General features: G+C 37.2%; 2 protein-coding genes across 3 annotated transcripts in view; both read right to left on the reverse strand.

Moving 5' to 3' along the window:
• Positions 1–6,304: 6,304 nt before the first annotated feature.
• Positions 6,305–22,678, reverse strand: part of LOC117316512 — a 36,658-nt gene continuing 20,284 nt past the window's right edge. For both annotated transcript variants that reach the window (XM_033871130.1, XM_033871131.1), the window contains exons 7-12: positions 21,962–22,097; positions 21,171–21,326; positions 20,261–20,481; positions 10,296–10,431; positions 6,597–6,700; positions 6,305–6,427 (exon numbers count right to left, since the gene is read on the reverse strand). In XM_033871130.1, the coding sequence (XP_033727021.1) occupies positions 6,323–6,427; positions 6,597–6,700; positions 10,296–10,431; positions 20,261–20,481; positions 21,171–21,326; positions 21,962–22,097 (858 nt within the window). In that variant the 3' untranslated portion in view covers positions 6,305–6,322. The remainder of the gene's footprint in view (positions 6,428–6,596; positions 6,701–10,295; positions 10,432–20,260; positions 20,482–21,170; positions 21,327–21,961; positions 22,098–22,678) is intronic.
• Positions 11,348–13,049, reverse strand: LOC117316514. Its single transcript, XM_033871132.1, has 2 exons — positions 11,997–13,049; positions 11,348–11,517 (listed from the first exon to the last, which is right to left on the reverse strand). Exon 1 carries the CDS (start codon positions 13,030–13,032, stop codon positions 12,370–12,372), a length of 663 nt encoding a protein of 220 aa, XP_033727023.1. The 5' UTR covers positions 13,033–13,049; the 3' UTR covers positions 11,348–11,517; positions 11,997–12,369.

Consider the following 22,678-nt stretch of genomic DNA (forward strand, 5'->3'; position numbering starts at 1 on the left):
TTAACTGAAATATTTCAAATCTATGGTGACCGTTAAGGCCCTTTGGGCCTCTTGTTTATTTGACAAAAACAAATCAAAACTCATTATTTCTTTAGATATTATCAATTTCAAAAATCGTTTTCTTGTACTGGCAAAGTTTTTACTTGCATTAGTTTCCCAACCCTAACCCAAAAACAAATTTAAACAATGAACACAGTATAAACTTGGTAACATTTCATATCGTCCCAGGATAAATAATCAACTCCTGTTTCAATTCAAAGTTTTTATTGATAACAATATACATTGGCCTATGCAATAGATAGTTTTAATGTTTTTGAAAGCTATAGCAAGCGATGGATTGAAAAACATCTGTTCAATAAAATTAAAACATCATAATTTTGTACATTACATATCATGCAAGATCTATTGTTAACTCAACTTTACATTCAGAGAATTTGTTGGGAAATCATTAAAACAATAATAGCTGTTATACAATACTATGATACGCATATTTGCTGTCATTCTTATTAAGGAAAAGGTATCCAAATTTTGGAACTTAAAATTTTGACACAAAATATCACTGGAACTGTTTATTGTTCATGATGTTCAATAAGTCCAATAAAAAAGCAGATTAAATGATATAGTAATACTGTATATTTTTTAAGAACATGTCTATAATTGTATAGGATTGGAATTTTGAGCAAGTGCAGTCTCCCCCATGGACTTAAATAGATACAATAACATTAATTTTCATCTCGGTTACATGTTCAAAGCAGTAGTATAATATTAAATATATCTAGATTCAAATCCAAGTGATTTCAAGTCGTATGGTACAAAACAGTAAGTATTGAGGACCTTGGGGAAACTATCCTCATTGCCATAAGAATCGTTTTCATTAATTGCTCTCAATACTTTGCCTATCCGTACACTGGACGTGGACTGTGACATCTACGAGCAAGGGGAGACACCTGGAGGAGTAAATTGGCATCTTCAAGCAAGGGGAGACAACTGGAGGAGTAAATTGACATCTACAAGCAAGGGGAGGCAACTGGATATGGATGTTGACATCAATTGCTCAAGGGAGTCATGGATTGCTTAAAATTCCAAAAACGAAGTCCCTGTACAGATCTGCCAGCACAAAAAAATTACGCCTGACATAGACACGAGCAACACCAAATCATATAAATACCCTGGTTAAATTTTAATGAGGGAGTCAAAATTAGTTGAGAGACAATAAGGAGTGTAACTTTGACAAACTCACAGTCTAGAGATGGACAGACCTGAGTGTGAACAGCAGGACATGATAAGGAAAGTCAGAAGTACACACAGACAGACAAAATCTTATTAATTCTAATTACCCTGCATTTTAAAGCACTTTTGTATGGTATAACAAAGCGGATTGAAATATTTCGAGGGAGACATTTCAGAACAATTAAGATATAATACTCAAGTGACAGACTTAATAAATATCCCTGAAAATCTAACTTCAGCACCAAGGCAATTTGTAGATTTATATAAGAAATATTTGGTTGGACAAAACTTTATACAATCTACCTATAAAACAGGAATTACCCATTATATCATACTACATAGGTGTGTGTGTGTATATAGTAAAAAATGTCATCAATAATGAACGTTATTATACTCTTAAGAATATCAATCATCGGTTTAAACGATAAGCTACAGTGAAGTAAAAACTATAACTGTACTAAGCCAAAGTCAAACTAAGTATTAATTCCTACCCGCCCTAACATAGAAAACAGTGTACGGAAATTACTAAATGGGCATTTAATTTCAAAGGATTTTGCTGAAGTGAACACTAAATTGCAAGCTATTGATTATGATTCTTACCAAATTTCAAAATCAATCAAGGAAAGAGATAGGAGTATTATCATGGCAAACTTTATATATTAATATGTCTATAAGTCCCGGAAATTGTTGATTTAAGAAAATAAATTGCAAGCACGCTGAGCTACCATAGAAATTGATAATGTGTACCAAGTGTAATTACAAACATTGAATGACACATTTCACCCTGATTCCAGTATACCCTCCTACCCCATAAACTTCATTAGAAGGGCATTAAAATGTTTCAAAAAAATAATATAGTACATGTATATGGATAACCAACACCTAAAATTTCATTTCAACTTGACATGGATATAAAATTTAAAATTTCACAAAATTGTTATATTCTCTGGAAAATATAGCCAGTAAAAATACATATCCTGGCAAACTGCATATAAAAAGTACATGTATAAGACATGCAGATTACATCTGAGACAAGACTTTCCTATGAAAAAATAACGTATTACATGTATATTTTAAACTGTTATTATGAAATTTTACATGTAGAAAAATTCAAGTCAACTTGTGTAAATATCAGGTTAATTTGACCTGAATTGGCATGAAGACATTTCTCCTGTGTAGGAAATTTATTGCACTTAAAAAATGTAATGCTTTTGAACTTTATATATGAATTTATCTTTCATAATAGATATATAATTATATACATGTATATATATTTACAATGCATATTTTCATAATGCTCTCTATGGATTGAATACTTAGATTTATCTGATGCTACAAAGTATTAGATAATTTATTACATGTTTACTAATTTTATAATAATCAATACTTTATATTCTGCACAATAATAAATAATATTGTAAATTTTGTAGGTACAGGTACTCAGATGAACTTTATTGACATAAAAACATTATCAGGTATTGTATAGTTCTGGTCAATGCTGAATTTATGTAGAAAAGGAATATATTTTAACTTTGCTATGTAATATACATCTTAGAAGGATGATCCTGAGCATGTGAAATAATTCCACATCAACTTCTGTCATCTTCATCTCAATATTTAAAACTTTAGTGCTTATCAACCATCACTTTCCATTGTAAAGAAACAATGAACGTTGGGCAATCACTTTGATGATGGATATGGATAAAGGCACTTGACAAAAATAACAACAACAAAACATATATCTTGATCTTTTAGAAGTTATAGTTAAATGTTTCAATTTAACTACTCAAGTTGGACTCAATGAAACTACCAAACTTAATCTGTTTCATTTGCTCATGAATTCGACCAGATTAACACTGATCAGTGCGTATGAATACATGGTTAAAATCCTTCCGCGGAACGATTTCACTTTGTCTACATTGCTGTTATAAACATGGAATAATTATTAAAATCATCAAATTTATAATGTATTCTTGTATTCTATGAAAGACCAGATATGCTAGATACTTCTATTTTGACAAAATAATGCTATTTTCAATCCTAAAATTGCGGACTATTTTACTCGACCGACTAGACATGCACAATCCGGAACTCCTCGGGCTTTTCCGCATTTGAACTTGCACAAACTTCAAGACATTAATATCTAGAGCAACTTTTTTATTCGAAAAAAACAACCAATTGAAACATAAGGATTGAATCTTGATTTGGTCGATTTCATGGGGTCATGAATTGAGTTGCTCTTGAGACAAATTTAATGAACTGCAAAGCAGTTCATGTTGAATTTGTCTCAAGAGCAACTCAATTCATGACCCCATGAAATTGAGTTGCTCTTGAGACAAATTTAATGAACTGCAAAGCAGTTCATGTTGAATTTGTCTCAAGAGCAACTCAATTCATGACCCCATGAAATTGAGTTGCTCTTGAGACAAATTTAATGAACTGCAAAGCAGTTCATGTTGTACGAGATAGCATGTAACAGGCTTCTCGTATACGGCTCAGTGAGGTTGCCACCAGCTGCTACAAGCATTCCGCCTTAAAATGACCTTGGCTGTTCACGGGGCGATAAATACAGCAAACAAACAAACAAACAAACAAACAAACAAATGTGGTTAGTAGCCTACTAAATCACAAGGAGTTGTAAGTATGTACATGCATTTACAAAATGTATCTTTTTATGGAATTATTGTCAAAGTACTCAGATTTTGGGTGATCTATTCTGATCTTCTTTAGTGAATACTAAATGTAAATTATTCTGAGACTGTTTGTATTAAGGGTAATATGGTGTAGCAACAAAATGACGAAGGACGACAATTTTATGACTCGTATCCTGACCGGGCCTCCAACTCACGATCTACCGCATCTAATCGCCTAGCCAGAAATACCCGCAACTTAAATATACCACTGCACCACATCCACACCCGTGTTCTATGAGTTAGATGTATGTATTTATACTTAAATGTCATGGCAACTAGAAGGCAATAGCCATATACATGTAGTTCATACAGAAAAACATCATTTGCAGATTAAAATTACAGTATCATACGCTAGACATTCATTCTTTAATTCCTCTTAAAGAGATACAGAAAAAATTCAAGATAAATACAAAGCAATTATTTTTTAGTGACAATAGCATATTTTTAATCTTCACCTATCTAAGAGAGAAAATAAACGAAACTCAACAGTTTTCATATTAACCTGTAACTATAACACAGAATTATGGCTGAGTGAAAATATTACACAAACATTAAATTGATTGTCAGAATCTCATAATATTTAACTATAAAAAATCAAGTGACATGGCAAATGAACCACACTGTGACAGATTACTGTGAAATTGATGTAATGTTTGTAGGGCTGCCAATGATTGAGAAAACTTTGATATCATTACAATAAGGTTAAATTACAAATCTTATATTCGGTTAAGACATTAATATCTTATATAGATAATTGTAATAGGAAACCAGCGGAGTATATCAAGCATTATGAAGGTTTGCTTTAAACAGAAATGATACCTGTATTGTTTTACAGAAGACGCATTAATGTTCGCTCAAAGCGTATCAACTAACTGCCTAAGCAGCAAAGACATCGATGACAGTCCTAATATTTATATCCAATACACAAAAAAATGATAATGGATACCAGGAAACCCAATTACTTTTTCAAAATTATTATGTGATTTAGTTCTTCTGTATTTTTTTATTATGCAAATAAAGTGAAATATGCTAAAGAAATATTTTCATATAAAAAAAATGTCTTTATGACAAAAAACAAAAATTTAAAAATTCACGATCTTGAGCACACTTATCATTTAAAAATCACTTAATAAATGTACACTGTTAACGAAGTAATACTTTTTTGTTAGTGAATATGGTATCTTTTTACTTTTGTATATAAAGAATTTTTTGAAGTACTGTTTCATGGACACTTGACATTTTAGTTTACACTAATAGAATTCACTAATGTTAACAAGCATGTCCAACAACTTACAGGAGTACCCATAAAATCCACGGAAATGTGAACAGGGGTCAGCACATACAAGTACATGTCAATCAAACCTCTTCAAAGTTTACTTTAAAATTCTACAATCAGAACGTAAATTGAAAAATATACTTGGTAATATAATGATATAAATAAGCAAGCATCAAGCATGAGAAGAAAACTATCAAAATTGACAAAAAAAACAAAAACAAAAACAAAAAAGAATAAACAAACATAACACTTATTTTTAAAGACCATCAAATTTAATGTACATGTATTGGTAATGAATTACCCTGCAGGTTGAAATAATTGTTAGAATACCTAACAATTTACCCTGCTAACTACCTGTAAATGACTACAACTTCTCTCCTTTTTACCTGGAGTTATGGCCCATTGATTAACTAAAACAATATTTTCTGTCGTTTCCATACTGGAATAATTGTTAACAGATTTTCTTCAAACTTGTTGAAAAGATTAAATGCCTTAAGGGCTCATCCAAGGCCCATCAGAACTTTTGCCTTACTATATTTGATGGAGTTATTGCTCCTTAATTAGCGAAAAATGTTGTTTTCTATCATTTCCATGAAATTATTGGAACAGTTGTCAACTGGTTTTCTTCAAATTTCATATAAAGGTTAAATGCCTTAATGACCAGAGTTTGATAGCCTAATGATTAATGAAAATTTTTGTTTTCTGCTATTTCCATGCAATTACTCCCATGAATATTATCTGATTATAATCAGATTTAATATACGTAACAGAGTTCTTGCCCCTTGATTCAACAGAATTTATCATACTCTCTCAAGCTAAAATGATAAACATAATTACTCCTAACTTCAAAAATGTTTACCTACAATATGTCAGGAAAGTGGCAGATATAAATTCCACGAATAGCTTGTTTATGTAAATAGTTTTAAAAGTCCTCAATAAAAACACAGTGTTGAAGTGTTGTGTAACTTGCATATTTCATCAATGATGAATAATAAAAATATATATCAGTAATACTGATTCAGTATACAAAAATATTTTGTAAATTCGTTGTTTAAAGAAGGCAATATTTCACAGGTTTCAAATTATTATCAGGCTTCACTTTTTGCTCTTTCTTCAGTAACAATCACCCATCAATGTCACTTCCGACAGCCATTTCAAGACGGAGGCTTCTCAGTATAACATCTGCATCCATTGTTTCTTTTGAACATCTGCCGTCTGCTAAATCTTTCTGCAAAATAAAAGTGAAATTTCAATAAAATTCCGTAAAAAATATCACTTAAAGGGTTCAAGTAAACAAATTGATAACCCTTAATTGAATCACTTAAAGGGTTCAAGTAAACAAATTGATAACCCTTAATTGATAGAGCTGGTGTCAGAAGTAAAGGCAGTGGACTTACTTCACTTGAGTCAATGGTACTATGTCCTCCGTCATGAACGGGCTGGTAGACATCAAATGGGGGAAACAGGATTGGCACAACTTCCTTCATCACCTTGTCCAGGTCTGAAATAAAGTTAAATCATTAAAATACAATAGTTTGGTCGGCATCTCAGACCATCGTCTGCCAATATTGTAATATACAAACATTATCAACCATTCTTTAACATGCATTGCCATTGAATAGCCAATCATCCTTTTGGACCCGCGATAATCCGGACGCCGATAGTCCGGAAAACTCGCAGTCCGGACGGAATAGCACGGGAACGGATTTCCGTAACGTTATTTGTACTCACCAGTCCGGAAATTCGGTTTCCGATTCCGGAAGCCCATTTTGGGAACGGAAAGTTTTTTTCATTAGTAAATTTCCCCCGATAATCCGGACGATTTTTTCACCACGAGGAGAGAAAAATGTCGGGCAAGTCACCCGTGTCGACAGCTGTACAGACTATCGCTTGACACTGTGCGTAGTCAGCGACCGCTGCCAGGTCATAGCCCCGGGTGTTTACCTGTGTTACAATGTAGCTCTGTTTTTATAACGGTACATTGCTTTTCTTTACGCCCAATAATCTATTTGACCAGTCACTAATAAGTCGTCAGATACCGCTGATTTACTTCAGTAAGTGTCACATTGTTAAGTGAATACGGGTTTAATAATTATCGGACAGCTTGGGTAGTTCTCGCTGGTGTCGCGTACTTTTAAATAGGTAGCTTGGAGTTTCTGGTACAGCAAAGTGAGTTACGATTCACCACATTAATTAATATTAATTATTACGTGGCGTATGTCTGAATTTTATTTACACGATTAAAAACACACAATATTGTGAATAGTTTTTATTATTATTATCCAATCAGAATAAATGGGCGTAACGTGATGCGATAACTTCTTATATAAAGACTGTGAACATACCAAACTACACATTGCAACTTATTCATTGTATCTTCATACTTACGTAAAAATCATATAAAAAAGCATGGACTAATGGTAAGTTGTACATAGTGGGTCTTTCATTTCACGTTTCTGATTTACGTAACAAACGTACAATGTACATAGCAGTTCGTTTATTTCAGGTTTTTAACTTACAGTAAAAAAAACCCCACAAAAACACAGACTGTTGGTAAGTTGTAAAAACCGGGTCTTTCATTTCAGGTTCATAATTTACGTAAAAAAACGTACATTGTACATAGTGGGTCTTTCCTTTCAGGTATTTAACGTATGTAATTTCTACTCGTTTGTGAACCTCTGGGACGTAACCCATGTGTGTTGTTTGTAGGTCACATATGCCCGCTATAAATAAAACAACTTTCACTTCACATGTCCTTTTAAAAACATTGTTTATTTTTTAAGTTTCTACAAAATAAAAGAAAACAAGAATCATATCAAGAACATAAGTATATTTATTTTTTAAAAAGACTGACTATTAGACGTGTTTATGAAACGTCATTAAAACGTCCCGTATTGTATATAATCAAGGGAGATAACTCTTACACAACAATTTTTTTTTGACCTGGTAGACGAAATTCGGTAGTCCGGAAAACTCGTAATCCGGACGGTTTGGGCTGGGAACGAAGGTGTTCGGATTATCGAGGGTCCACTGTATATGAAATTGAGATTGATATCAACTTGTTCTGATGCACAGAAAATTTGAAACCCTATATTTGGTTAACATCATGTGTCAAAAAGATAAACTGACTCAATATGTTCTAGATTTATAAACATATTTCATTGAAGTTTTTTGTTTAGTTTTGAAATTCAGAAAAGATTAAAGATGGTAGATGATAAATTGGTTTATCAATTAAAAACCAATGAAAGTACTTTCTTAACACAAATGGCTCTTGCGGTTTGATCCTTTTAACCGATCTGCATTAATTTCATAATCCCTCCTTTTTATCTAATGGATATATTAGCTCATGAATTATTAATTGATGTAGTTAATAAAACTGTTTCATCATAAGTTGTAAGCATTTTGTTACAGCCGATGTATTATAAATCCAGGCTGTGTGTGATCAACTGCCTAGAAACCTCCATATGGTATGTGGCTGGTTAGTTGTTTTATTCCCAAGTTTAGATAGTTATCATAATGTGTACTGCAAGCATTTAGTCATATGCTATTGTATCTTTTATATTAAAATTATCCATGTGATATTCATAGTCAAGTAATGCAAGTTGTCATATTATGTTAATGATCTGATTAAACAAGTATCCATTGCCTTTTTCAAATGAACATAACTAGGCACAGATACTCAAGTTACTGATATGCATATTTTAAAATTGTAATATTAATATGATGATCTGTTAATGCAGATATTGTATAGTCATAATTATTTTCATGTCTATGGCTTTTCAATAATGCACATAGGAGTTATGTCCCTTGAACCTTGAATTATCAGGTCTGTACATTAATACCAGACTAAAAATACCAACCAACCTAGAGATAAAGGGTGATGATTGGTCAATGATGAAGTATCAAGAATTAGTTATCTGTCACAAGCATGTCAAAAATTGGAATAAAAAAAGTATTTTCACAAATTGAATCCATACCATCATTTTCAGATTACACAATAACAGACGGATGGCAAACCGGATGGACAGAAGAATGGATGGGTGGATGGACAGATGAATGGATGGGCATATGGACAGATGAATGAATGGACAGACAATGGATGGGTGGATGGACAAATGAATGGATGGGTGGAAGGACAGATAAATGAATGGGCATATGGACAGATGAATGGATGGGTGGATGGACAGATGAATGGATGGGCATATGGACAGATGAATGGATGGACAGATGAATGGATGGGTGGATGGACAGATGAATGGATGGACAGATGCATGGATGGGTGGGTGGACAGATGAATGGATGGGCAGATGAATGGATGAGTGGATGGACAGATGAATGGATGGACAGATGAATGGATGGGTGGATGGACAGATGAATGGATGGGTGGATGGACAGATGAATGGATGGGCATATGGACAGATGAATGGATGGACAGATGAATGGATGGGTGGATGGACAGATGAATGGATTGGCATATGGACAGATAAATGGATGGGTGGATGGACAGATGAATGGATGGACAGATGAATGGATGGGTGGATGGACAGATGAATGGATGGGCATATAGACAGATGAATGGATGGACAGATAATGGATGGGTGGATGGACAAATGAATGGATGGACAGATGAATGGATGGGTGGAAGGACAGGTAAATGAATGGGCATATGGACAGATGAATGGATGGGCAGATGAATGGATGGGTGGATGGACAGATGAATGGATGGCATATGGACAGATGAATGGATGGGCAGATGAATGGATGGGTGGATGGACAGATGAATGGATGGACAGATGAATGGATGGGTGGATGGACAGATGAATGGATGGGCATATGGGCAGATGAATGGATGGACAAATGAATGGATTGGCATATGGACAGATGAATGGATGGACAGATGAATGGATGGGTGGATGGACAGATGAATGGATGGACAGATGAATGGATGGGTGGATGGACTTATAAACTTACATCAATAACATTTGCTGGTGCAGAATGGACCTTCCTGAAGAAGGAAACCAGAGTACCCGCGGAGGAAACCTGTGTGGTTGGGCAGGTGACCCCCTCATGGGGTGTTGCATTATAAATTAACTTACCTATATCATCCATTTTCTTCTGGACATCCTTCACAACATTCTGTGTTTGTGATGCTGCAACAATGGCTAGAGTACTGTCAACCAAGCTGAATAGCTCTACCCTTTGTGGTCGACTTAATTGAAAGAGGTCTGCCGCCTGTAGAAATTAATAGATAAATTAGGTTTTTTTCCCTTTAAACATATCAGAGAGGTTTTTTCCCCCTTAAAATTCTAAACATAACTAGAATACTGACATGTTGGAGAGGGCCTTGTATTGTATTTGTCTTTAAATCTGAGCTTAATCCGATTGTTACACAGATATTGACACAGTTATACCAATATAGATACAGCACTTATGATCCAAATATCACATGCACTTTGGTTTGTTTGGTTTGTTTTTGTTTAACGTCCTATTAACAGCTAGGGTCATTTAAGGATGTGCCAGGTTTTGGAGGTGGAGGAAAGCTGGAGTACCCGCAGAAAAACCACCTGCCTACGGTCAGTACCTGGCAACTGCCCAACGTAAGTTTCGAACTTGCAACCCAGAAGTGTCTGGACACCTTAACTACTCGACCACTGTGGCCCGTTCACATATACATTATTTTGATATTACGAAACTATTGAGAATTAAATCCATAGAGGAGTTCATGAAGTATCTTGTTCACAAACCTTTTTATTTCACAAGTGGTCAAGTGTGACCTTTGACCTTTAAACCACGAAAGACAACTACCTATTTCTAATAAAGTTGACCTTCACCTTATGGACTTTCCAAACCAATATTGTATATCTGCTCGTGATGTGATCATAAGGGCTTTATATGATGCGATTTTGACGGTATATTCCCAGTTCTAATTTTGGTAATATTGACCTTGACCTTGTTATAAGGAACTTTTAGGACATTTTTAACCTATTACAATGTACACAGTTTCAGAAGGATTGGACTTCTGGACCTCTACTGCCATTCAATGTGTATCATGTGAAAAATCAGAAAGTTTGGTTATAACTGTGAGGGCCTTTGGTGATGTTTTTTTACAGTATATTCCTGGCTCTATTTTTAGTTACAGAGATCTTGACTGTAGGCGTCGAATACGCCTCGAAATCGTTCTGGCTATCGTAATAATAAATGAGGTCAATTCCATCTTCCTGGCTTCATCTGTGTTTATTATCTTTGACATCAGTTCAACTACATACATGTACAGTACAGGTGTAGTGACTCAATGATAGTTCTACGTAGATAGATTGACTGTAATGAAAAGAAACAGTACTTATTAGACTAATTAACTAAGCAACAGTTACTATTATGCCTTGTCATCTATAACACATGACGAGTTTGATCTGTAGATGAGATCGAGACAACTCGCCCTCTACTATTCAGTATACAATACACATGACTTGACAAGACTAGGACGTTTCGGCCCAGAATGAATTTAACCGAACCTGATAAATATAGCAAAATACAATAGTATTACGATACTATTACTCTTACACATTTATAGCAAGTTAAACAGCAATGAAACAGCAATGTATCAATCATATCATAGCATACAAATACAGCAGAAATCAAGTGATAGACTAGAATGCACGAGGGACTTGTCGTCTGTCCACGGTTCACCGACATATTTATATATTGGCCGAATTATCCAAAATGACATTATAACATGATGACATGAATTCCTAAACAAGCATAAATCATATTCAAATCATTCAACAGTAATTAGTTACCGTATCGTATCCTACGATAGTCCGAACGAATCTTCTCATACTCAAAACATGTGCTGCGCTTGGATAACGCTATCCCATAATATTCGTCTATACTAAAACCGGAAACCGGATAACCGTATTTTCCGGAATCTTAACAAAATTACCACAAATAAAACTAAACAATAAATTCAACATAAAACTAACATTTAGGCCGTAACATACCGGCCCCTTAATCGAGGCTTCAACCGAGATTATCAATTCGCAAAAACGGCCTAATAACCATCAAACACATCAATTAAATCATTATGCTTAATCATAAAATAATTACAATTACAAAAGTACATCTGATATTTTAGTTCGAATTGTCCTTTCACTCAAGCGTTCACCGTATCCATTACTCAATGTCTGACTCGAGCAAGAGCACGAGTTTTGTCACTGGACGCGTTAACACATTGGAAGGGGTCTTAACCTTCACGAATCGCACAATGTCATGTTTGTCTTTCACAACTTCCTGAATCCTACCGGTTATCCACGCATGCCTAGGTGTACTATCAGCGATCAGCACAAGATCTCCAGTCTGCATATTACGTCGTTTCTTCATCCATTTCTGGCGTCCTTGCAGAAGCGGTAAGTATTCCTTGGTCCACCTATTCCAGAAAATATCTGAAAGGTACTGTATCTGTCTCCACCTCCTTCTGGCATAGTTATCCGTGGCGACGAATGTTCCAGGTGGGAAATACTCTCCAGGCTGAAGCAATAGCAGATGGTTTGGGGTCAAAACCCGTAGGTCAGTTACGTTATCCGATGCTTCAGTTAACGGGCGTCCATTTAAGATAGCCTCTACCTCACAAAAGAGTGTCTGAAGTCCTTCGTCATCCAGTTTCGCATTCTGCTCATGCATAACAGAGTACAACACCTGTCTCACAGACCTAATGAGTCTTTCCCAGACTCCGCCGAAGTGAGAACCGGAGGGAGGATTGAATTCCCACTGAATGCTAATCTGCAACATGTTATCACGAATTTTGTCTGTGTTCCATTTCTGAATATTTTCCTTCATTTCTCGTTGAGCACCGACAAGGTTGGTTCCGTTATCCGATCTGATAAATACAGGTTTTCCTCTGCGAGCGATAAATCGTCGAATGGAGTTGATGCAAGAATCTGTATCGAGCGACGCAGCAACTTCTAAATGGACCGCACGAGTCACAAGACAGGTAAACAATACCCCATATCGCTTTACCACACTCCTTCCACGTTTCAGTTCAAAGGGTCCGAAGAAGTCCATCCCAGTTCTGCTGAAAGGAGGCTGATCAGCTGCGAGTCGCTCTGCGGGTAAGTTTGCCATCTTTTGCTCAACACATGGAGCTCTGTATTTCCTACAAGTCACACATTTGGAAAGAATAGATTTCACCAGAGTGCGAGCACCAACAATCCAATATTTTTCTCGAATGAATGCAAGAACAGTGTTCTTTCCTAAGTGACCACATGATCTGTGGGCATCATCCACAACGAGTCTCGATACGACAGATTCCCTAGGCAACACCACGGGGTGTTTTGCATCATACGAAATTTCAGCTCTTTCAAGACGACCTCCTACGCGAATGACACCATCTTTAACAAAGGGGTCCATCTTGAATAATTTCGAAGTCTTCTTGAGTTTTCGCGACTGAACACCATTGTCCTGGTGAAGGATCTTGCTTTCGGCTGCGAAGTACTTTCGTTGCTCATACTTAATCAACGCGGCTTCAGCTCGTTCCAGAATATCCACAGACAGGCACGCTGTACGAAGGTTTTTCTGTCCTTTGAGAAGTCTATCCTGTCTCTCTTTCGACAATGCTAGCTTGATTTTCTGGTCACGTTTCACAGGATCAGATTCTGAACTGCTGATGTCCTGTTTTATCTGCCGGCTCCTCTCAACAGCTCCCTGCAGGTTGTCCATAGCTCTCATAAGCCATCCAGTAGCTCTCCTAAGCTTATTAAAGTTGGAGTAATAGTCGAAAAGATTTTCGACGCCACTGTTTGTGTCTAAAACAACTGATGTAGCGCACGCAGTCGTCCTTATTTCAGGATCATTCTCTTTATCCGTGATATTAACGTCCTTTTCCACAACGGGCCATTCACGTTCGGATTTCCAGAGGAACATTGGTCCACGAGTCCACGAGTCAGGCAACTTCGAAATGCTCGTTCCTCTTGATGCAACATCAGCTGGATTCTCCTTAGTGTTGATGTAATACCAGTCATCTTCCGACGTAGCTTCGTGGATAAGAGCAATGCGGTTAGCTACGAACGTGTGAAAGCGCAAATTCTTGTTTGCGATATACCTTAAGACTGAAGTGCTGTCAGTCCAAAAGAAGAATCGATCTATATTGTAATTCAGCTGTTCTGTCACCATCCTGCTCAACTTCACTAGAGAAGAGGCTGCTGTAAGTTCCATCCGGGGTATAGTCACTGCCTTCAGTGGTGCGACTCTCGCCTTCCCGAACAAGAACGTGCAGTGGATCTTTCCGGTGACATCAACGAGTCGAAGATAGAATACCATTCCATATCCAATGTCACTTGCATCTGCGAAACCATGAAGTTGACAGGAGGTTACCTTGCCGAGGTTTTTCCCTTTGTAACACCGATCAATGGTAACATGCTCTAGTTCAGGTAGCTGAAGCAGCCAATCGGTCCAGTCCTTCAGATCTTTTCCTGTGATCTCCTCATCCCATCCCTTACCATCCCTACAAAGTCTTTGCAGAATTGACTTGGCCTTAAGAACAAACGGGGATGCAATTCCTAAAGGATCGTACACTGAGCTGGTTACTGATAGAATACCTCTTCTAGTAACGGGCTTGTCTTTCATCTGAATTTGGAATCCAAGGGAGTCATTCTCCATGAACCAATAAACTCCGAGAGCTCTTTCGATAGGTGGCTTACTATCCAGACTCCACAACTTGACGTCTTGGGCACGATCACCCTCTGGAATAGATTCCACAACCTCATCACTGTTACTCGTCCATTTGGTAAGTCGGAATCCTCCGGATTTACACATTTGAGTCACATCATGTATAAGACTAATCGCCTTCTTCTCTGTAGCAACGGAGGTCAGACAGTCATCGACATACATATTTCTTTTCAGTGTGTCCTGAACTTCTTGGGAAAACCGTTCTTGACTGTCCTCTGCAGTTTTCTGAAGAGCAAAGTTGCAAACACTGGGAGATGATGAGGCTCCAAACAGGTGAACCGTCATCCTGTAGCTCCTTCGCTCATTCGCAGTATTCCCGTTGGACCACCAGTAAAATCGCAGATAGTCTCTTTCATTTACTGGGACCTTCACCTGATAGAACATCGCTTCAATGTCTCCAATGACAGCCACTGGTTCCTCCCGGAATCGCATCAACACACCAAGAAGATTGTTTGTAAGGTCAGGTCCCTGGAGTAAGTTGTCGTTAAGGGAGACACCTTGATATCGCGCAGAGCAATCAAACACCACTCGAATCTTGTTCTTTTTCTTGTGGTATACACCATGATGAGGAATGTACCAGACCTTTCCTTTGTCAAATCCCACAGGTGCTGGTTCCGCATGACCTTTCTCCAACAGTTTTTCCATGAAAGCAGTGTAATCTTCTTTGAACTTGGGATCTGCCTTGAACCTGTTCTCAATGCTGCGTAATCTCCGTTTAGCCATTACCGAGTTATCAGGCAAAATAGTGACCTTGTTACGAAATGGCAACGAAACGCAGTAATGTTCTCCATTCTTATAAATAGAGTTTTCAGCCATATCCAAAAATTGTTTGTCCTCCCTGGAGTTTTCTTTTCTATCGTCAATAAGACGCTCAGGGAAATCGAGGTTCATAGATCTCTTAACCATATCTTCGATGTCTTCTCCAGACTCATCCTGAATGTGAACTCTGTTGACTTGTATAGTACCGCTTTCTCGAAGAACATTCCAGACCACCCATCCAAGCTTAGTTCTTGTAGCATGTGGTGATCCACTAGGGCCTGCAAGTATCTCAATAGGCGAGTAGGCATCTGGTACGTTGCTGCCAATCATCAAACCTATCTCACAGTTAGGCTCAGCTAGTGAAACCTTTGCTAAGTGTTCCCACCTTGACACCTCTGCTTGTGTTGGGATGTGCTTCTTAGACACAGGCATTTTCTCCTTCGTAAACACTCGCGGAAGATCAATAGCATTTTCCGAGTCAATGTCACTTACTTGCAGTCCACTGATGGAAAATGTGTTCATGATAAACGGCTCACCCATTGTACTCAGTGTAAGCTGTGTCTTCTTACCTCTAGCTCCAAGCTGTTTCATAACTGTCTCGGTGCAAAATGAAGCGCTACTACCTGTATCCAAGAATGCGTATGTCTCTATACTATGAGGTTTATCGCGCAATCGAATTCTAACTGGGATTATCGCCATGGCACAAGACACATCCCCCTTTTGATCTTCTGTTGCGATAGCATAACCAGTACTGGCATTCGATACACTAACAACTGACGATTTGTCTTCATTGTGTAAGATAGATGGATGACCTTTTTTGCATATGCCGCACTTGGAACGATTGTGGCATCTCTTCGACAAGTGGCCTTTCTTGAGACAGCCAAAGCATAATCCATTTTCTTTAATGAAGTTGACTCTTTCGTTCATAGGTTTGGCAGTTATCTTTTTGCAAGTATCCAGAGAATGGGAAGTAGAGTCACAGAAGAAACACTTATAATTCGGGGCTGGAGGAGGTACGGTGTCACTGGTGCTCTTAGGTATAGAATCTGTAACAATCTCTGGAACTGCATTGCTGGAACGTGCAATCTTTTGCGGAGTCTTTGGTCTTGAAGTCCCAGTGGCAATACTTCCATACGTAGGGTCGTTGATTTTCTTAGCCTCTGTCTTCACAAACTTCACTAAGTCCTTGAACCGAACCTTCCTCTTTGCTTCCTTGTACTTATATACTTGGTTCCTCCATTTATCATGCAGATAGAAGGGTAGTTTGAGCATTAATTTCTTAATATTGTCCGAGTAGTCAAGAACGCCATTTGATTCTGTGCCAACTGCATTATCACACTCTACAAGAAACAAAGAGAAGTCATCGAGTGCCTTCGGGTCTCCAGGACGAATGGTGGGCCAGTCTAATGCTTTCTTGATGAAAGCTGTCGCTATAACTTCCTCATCGCCATAGCGATCCTCCAGCTGACTCATGGCTGCCTTATAAGCCTTGTCGCCGTTAAGATGGCTGAATCCTGACACCACTTTATGTGCATCTCCGAATGTAAGTTGTTCAAGGTAGTTCATCCTTTCATCGTCATCATCAGTGTTGATTACAACCTTCGAGTGAAATTGACGAATAAATCTGCGATATTCTAGAGGATCTCCACTAAACTTCTTTACCTCTGCCACAGGTTTTCTTAAATGTTGAACTACCGACTGAACTACGGTTTGTGAATGGGACGAATCAACATATTGTTCAGGTAGTGTTCTCGATGACACTTCTGCTACACCATTCATATGCGGTCTAGGTCTATCATATAGGACTGGAGGGGGACTTGCACAAACACTTTCATCTGTAAATCGTACAGGCAATGGTCGCGGCTTAGGGGAGGTAAATCGAGGTTGCTCGAACGCAAGAGCCTGGTCAACTGAAGCATTCAGATTTTCATTTGAGTCGTACTTGTCGAGTACTCCACTTCTCGCTTGAGCGACAGCTATACCGGTATCAAGTTCCAGTTCTTCCTCTTTGAGCTTTAGCGACAACTTAGCTAACTCAAGTTCATGTTTCTTTGATAATGCTAGTTTCCTTGTCTCTAATTCTACCCTAACCTGTTCTTCTTTGATACGTTTCAAAGACGCGTAAGAACTGGCAGTACTGGAAACGGATACATTATCATCGGCTTCTGGATCAGTTTTCTTTAAAATGCCTTGGCCTATTTTCTCACCAGACACACTCAACTCTTCGGCTACAGATAAAGTGTTCTTACTCAATGTCATAGCACTCCGCGAAGAAATGTAGTCCTCAATCCAACCTTTGAATTGTTTCGCAGAATCATAATTCTCATTGAACCTTTGAACAAACTCATCATGCTCATGGGAAGAGACTTGGGGCAGCAAAATGTCATACAGTTCCAAATATTTTTCGAACTCACTCATCCACATACTGTATTTTTTACGCACAATATCCAAAGGTTCGTCATCTTCAGTGGCTATTTCTTTTAAATATCTCTCTGACCTACATAGAGACTTGTATTTTTTGTCAAGCTGTTCCATATTGTACTGCATGCCTTTCTCACTAAATTTTCTGGCCCGTCCAGAATCTGAATTTAAGTCATACATGTAACCTTCTACAGCTTCTCTGTCTCTAGTAGCCATCTTGTTCCAGATCTGTATCTCTTAAAAGCTTGAAGATCATACCTCTTACATCTGGGATGATACGTCAATGAGTGTAGGCGTCGAATACGCCTCGAAATCGTTCTGGCTATCGTAATAATAAATGAGGTCAATTCCATCTTCCTGGCTTCATCTGTGTTTATTATCTTTGACATCAGTTCAACTACATACATGTACAGTACAGGTGTAGTGACTCAATGATAGTTCTACGTAGATAGATTGACTGTAATGAAAAGAAACAGTACTTATTAGACTAATTAACTAAGCAACAGTTACTATTATGCCTTGTCATCTATAACACATGACGAGTTTGATCTGTAGATGAGATCGAGACAACTCGCCCTCTACTATTCAGTATACAATACACATGACTTGACAAGACTAGGACGTTTCGGCCCAGAATGAATTTAACCGAACCTGATAAATATAGCAAAATACAATAGTATTACGATACTATTACTCTTACACATTTATAGCAAGTTAAACAGCAATGAAACAGCAATGTATCAATCATATCATAGCATACAAATACAGCAGAAATCAAGTGATAGACTAGAATGCACGAGGGACTTGTCGTCTGTCCACGGTTCACCGACATATTTATATATTGGCCGAATTATCCAAAATGACATTATAACATGATGACATGAATTCCTAAACAAGCATAAATCATATTCAAATCATTCAACAGTAATTAGTTACCGTATCGTATCCTACGATAGTCCGAACGAATCTTCTCATACTCAAAACATGTGCTGCGCTTGGATAACGCTATCCCATAATATTCGTCTATACTAAAACCGGAAACCGGATAACCGTATTTTCCGGAATCTTAACAAAATTACCACAAATAAAACTAAACAATAAATTCAACATAAAACTAACATTTAGGCCGTAACATTGACCTTGACATCAGGAACTTTTTAACCCCTATTGCAAACCCTCACATCATAGAGTAACATCACACCATGTTATGTTTTAGAAAGCTTGGTCTTCATGACTCTGAGATAATTTCTGGAAACAAATTGAAAGTACTGAATCTTGACACTATATTTCCTGTTCTATTTTTAGTAACAGCTACCTTGACCTTGGCCCAAGGAATGTTATCAACTCCATTTGCACATCTTCATTTCACATTGTTTGAAAAACCAGAAGATGATGTATGTTTGAAAGAACATATTCCTAGTTCTAATTTCAATATCAGCGACGATGACCTTGCACATCACAGCTAGTAAAATAGCATGTGAAGTTTCATAAACATTAGCTGTTTCATTTCTGAGAAAATTTCAAGAAACAAAAAGTGATGACAAACAGATCGATGGACCAAAAAAAAACCTTACATTTATGAGAATAGATGCTACCACTAATAAGGTATGCCAGCAGAAGCCTAATTCAATGTGACTGTCAGTTGAATTAGGTCTTACATTAAAAAGAGGCCCAATAGGCCTGTACTGCTCATCTGCTTCTAATGCAACTTTGCTCAGCTGATTACAACATTAAATAAATGATAGTGTATTGTGAAGTCCTTATTTTAAGATTTTAGTGCATTTCACCCCTTCGATCTTCAAAGTAGGTCAAAGTCATTCATTATAACAAACTTGGTAGCTTTTCATCCCAGCATGCTTTTAACTGGTCAAATATCAGGTGTCTGGGTCTCTCAATTATTGAGAAGAAGTTGTTTGAAGAGAATAGTTGATATCGAACAGATGACGGGCACCGCACCAAGGCTTAAGGTCACTTGCCCTTTGCGGTAGGGGAGGTAATAAAATGAATATTCTTCATTTGAGTATGCATTACATTTAAAATTATAACCATTGGCTTCTTAGATCAGATTTTATCATTAGGATCTTTTAACAAATCTTACCCTTATGACTTTGGTGATATGGCAAGGTCAAATATATTTGTAAACTTAGCAGTATTTTATTACCTCACCCAGGTCAGATTTCCAGGTCTGAGCATCATCCAAGTCCCTTGGGCTGTTGAACTCTTGGCCTGCATATAGAGCTGTGAATTTACGGACTGATTCTTTTATGTCAGAGCGGAAACCCTGCAATCCTCCCTTTATATCTAGTCCAGACGCTAATCCAAAATCCACAATGCGAACTTTAATGGAGCAATCAGATTCTTTTTGGAGCAGGATATTTCCAGCTGTCACAAATAACAAAGATCAAAGTCAATAATTAAAGTACAAATTATTGTAGACAGTGTCTGAATCAACTAACCACTGTCTACATTAACTGACCAGTGTCTGAATCAACTGACCAGTGTCTAAATCAACTGACTAGTGTCTGAATCAACTGACCAGTGTCTGAATCAACTGACCAGTGTCTGAATCCACTGACCAGTGTCTGAATCACCTGAGCAGTTTCTGAATCCACTGACCAGTGTCTGAATCACCTGAGCAGTGTCTGAATCCACTGACCAGTATCTAAATCCACTGACCAGTGTCTGAATCAACTGACCTGTGTCTTAATCACCTGAGCAGTGTCTGAATCCACTGACCAGTGTTTAAATCAACTGACCAGTGTCTACATCAAATTATCAGTATCTCAATCAACTAATCAGTGCCTGAATCAACTGACCATGGTCAAATGACTAATGTCTACATCAACTGACCAGTATCAAAATCAACTGACAAGTGTCCACATCATCTGCATGGTCTAAATCAATTGACCAGTATATCAATCAACTGACCAGTGTCTAAATCAAATGACCATTGTCTCCATTTAATGACTAGGGTATGAATCAACTGACCAGTGTCTAAATCAACTGACCAGTATTAATATCAACTGGCCAACTGTATCCAGACAAAATAACAATTATCCACATCAACCAACCATGCAAATCCTTGTGTGTCCAGTTGTTGTCATGCATTTTTTGGACAGCAGATAGAACTCCATGGAAAACACACAGGGAGAAAGGCCGGACAAGTGCTGGGTTGGAGGCTCTGATGGTGTCCATGTGAGAATCAATAACCTCTCGCAAAGTGACCACTGTAAAAAATGGACTGCATTATATATGGGATATCAAAACCTGGAATAATTAATATAAATCTCAAATAAAAACAGAATTCATATCATGTAGAGTCGCCAATTAACATCCAGTTATCGTAAAACGGAAAATAATCCTTCTTCATCAGCGGTCAAAAGGTGTGCATAGTTATCATATTTGCATATTTACATTTACACTGCAGCCCCACTATATAACTTTACCAAGCTCACTTGGAAGTTATGAGTCCATAACTTCCAAATCTTTATTATGATGTCATTATTATAGTGACGTCATAATTGTCACATCGGCGATAACGAAAGATGGCTGTTGAAAAGGCTGTTCTGTCTTTGACGATAATGATTTGTTCATTCATCGTCGGAGCAAAATTCCTGGATATAGTCTTTAAAAATCGTTGTCAAATGTAAATATAAGCATTGAACTGCTTTCATTTGGAAGTTATGGGCTGATGAATGCCAACTGCACAAAAAGGCAAATTCAACATGAAGCGCGCTAAATGTACCCTGAATTTGATCATTATACTTCAAATCTTATTTCAAGCATTATTTTTAATTTTTGAATTTCTTTTAAACATATTTGAAGTTTTAATTTCTTTTTCAAAGATCTATCTGCTTCTAACCGTTTTCTAATTTCTCCATATGGATATGGACTTTGTTTCCTTCGATTCTGAAGAGGTAGAGTCTTGGAGCGATGCCGGTTTTATCCAGATCAACCCAGGCTTGGATTTCTTCTTTGCGAAATACTGATATCATGATCTGAAATAAGCCAAAAAAAAAATTTGATAATAATAAACCTATCAAAATAAAATATTTTTAAAAATCTATTTAAAGGTAGACCTATTCCAGTTGATGGTGGTGATTGCCCTGGTGACTTAAGAAGATATTGGAAAACTATCAATCGTTACACTACTTTAAATGTAGATAGTGTTTACCATTTCTCCTTTAACTGACTTTAATTGACAGTCTAGTGTCCAGCTTGACCAAGAAAAATCTTCAAATAAACCCTTTCTAAAGGCATAATGATAACACATATCGGAAGCGAGGCAAAACCAACACTGCAGTGCTAATACAATGGTTTGGGTGAATTTGTGTACATTAACTGTGCCTGGTCCCTGTCCAGTTTCCAGTTTATCTGGACTACATACTTTATTTTGGTAATTATTAACGACTTTATCTTCTGTGGTCGGTAGGGGTTGAAAGTTGGAGCCCTTTTGCTAGACTAAAACTCTATAAACCTACTTAGAGACAACCCCTATATCGGTTTCAGTAGGACTGAGTGTAATACATAATTTGATTTTCAATGAAATACTAAGTAATGTAACTGCTGTCTTCATTTT

Source organism: Pecten maximus, chromosome 18, assembly GCF_902652985.1.
Source record: "Pecten maximus chromosome 18, xPecMax1.1, whole genome shotgun sequence".
Taxonomy (NCBI): Eukaryota; Metazoa; Mollusca; class Bivalvia; order Pectinida; family Pectinidae; genus Pecten; species Pecten maximus.

Bases quoted from the DNA above. Each gene is read 5' to 3' on its own strand.
- LOC117316514 (XM_033871132.1), bottom strand. From the start codon at position 13,032: ATGAAGGAAAATATTCAGAAATGGAACACAGACAAAATTCGTGATAAC.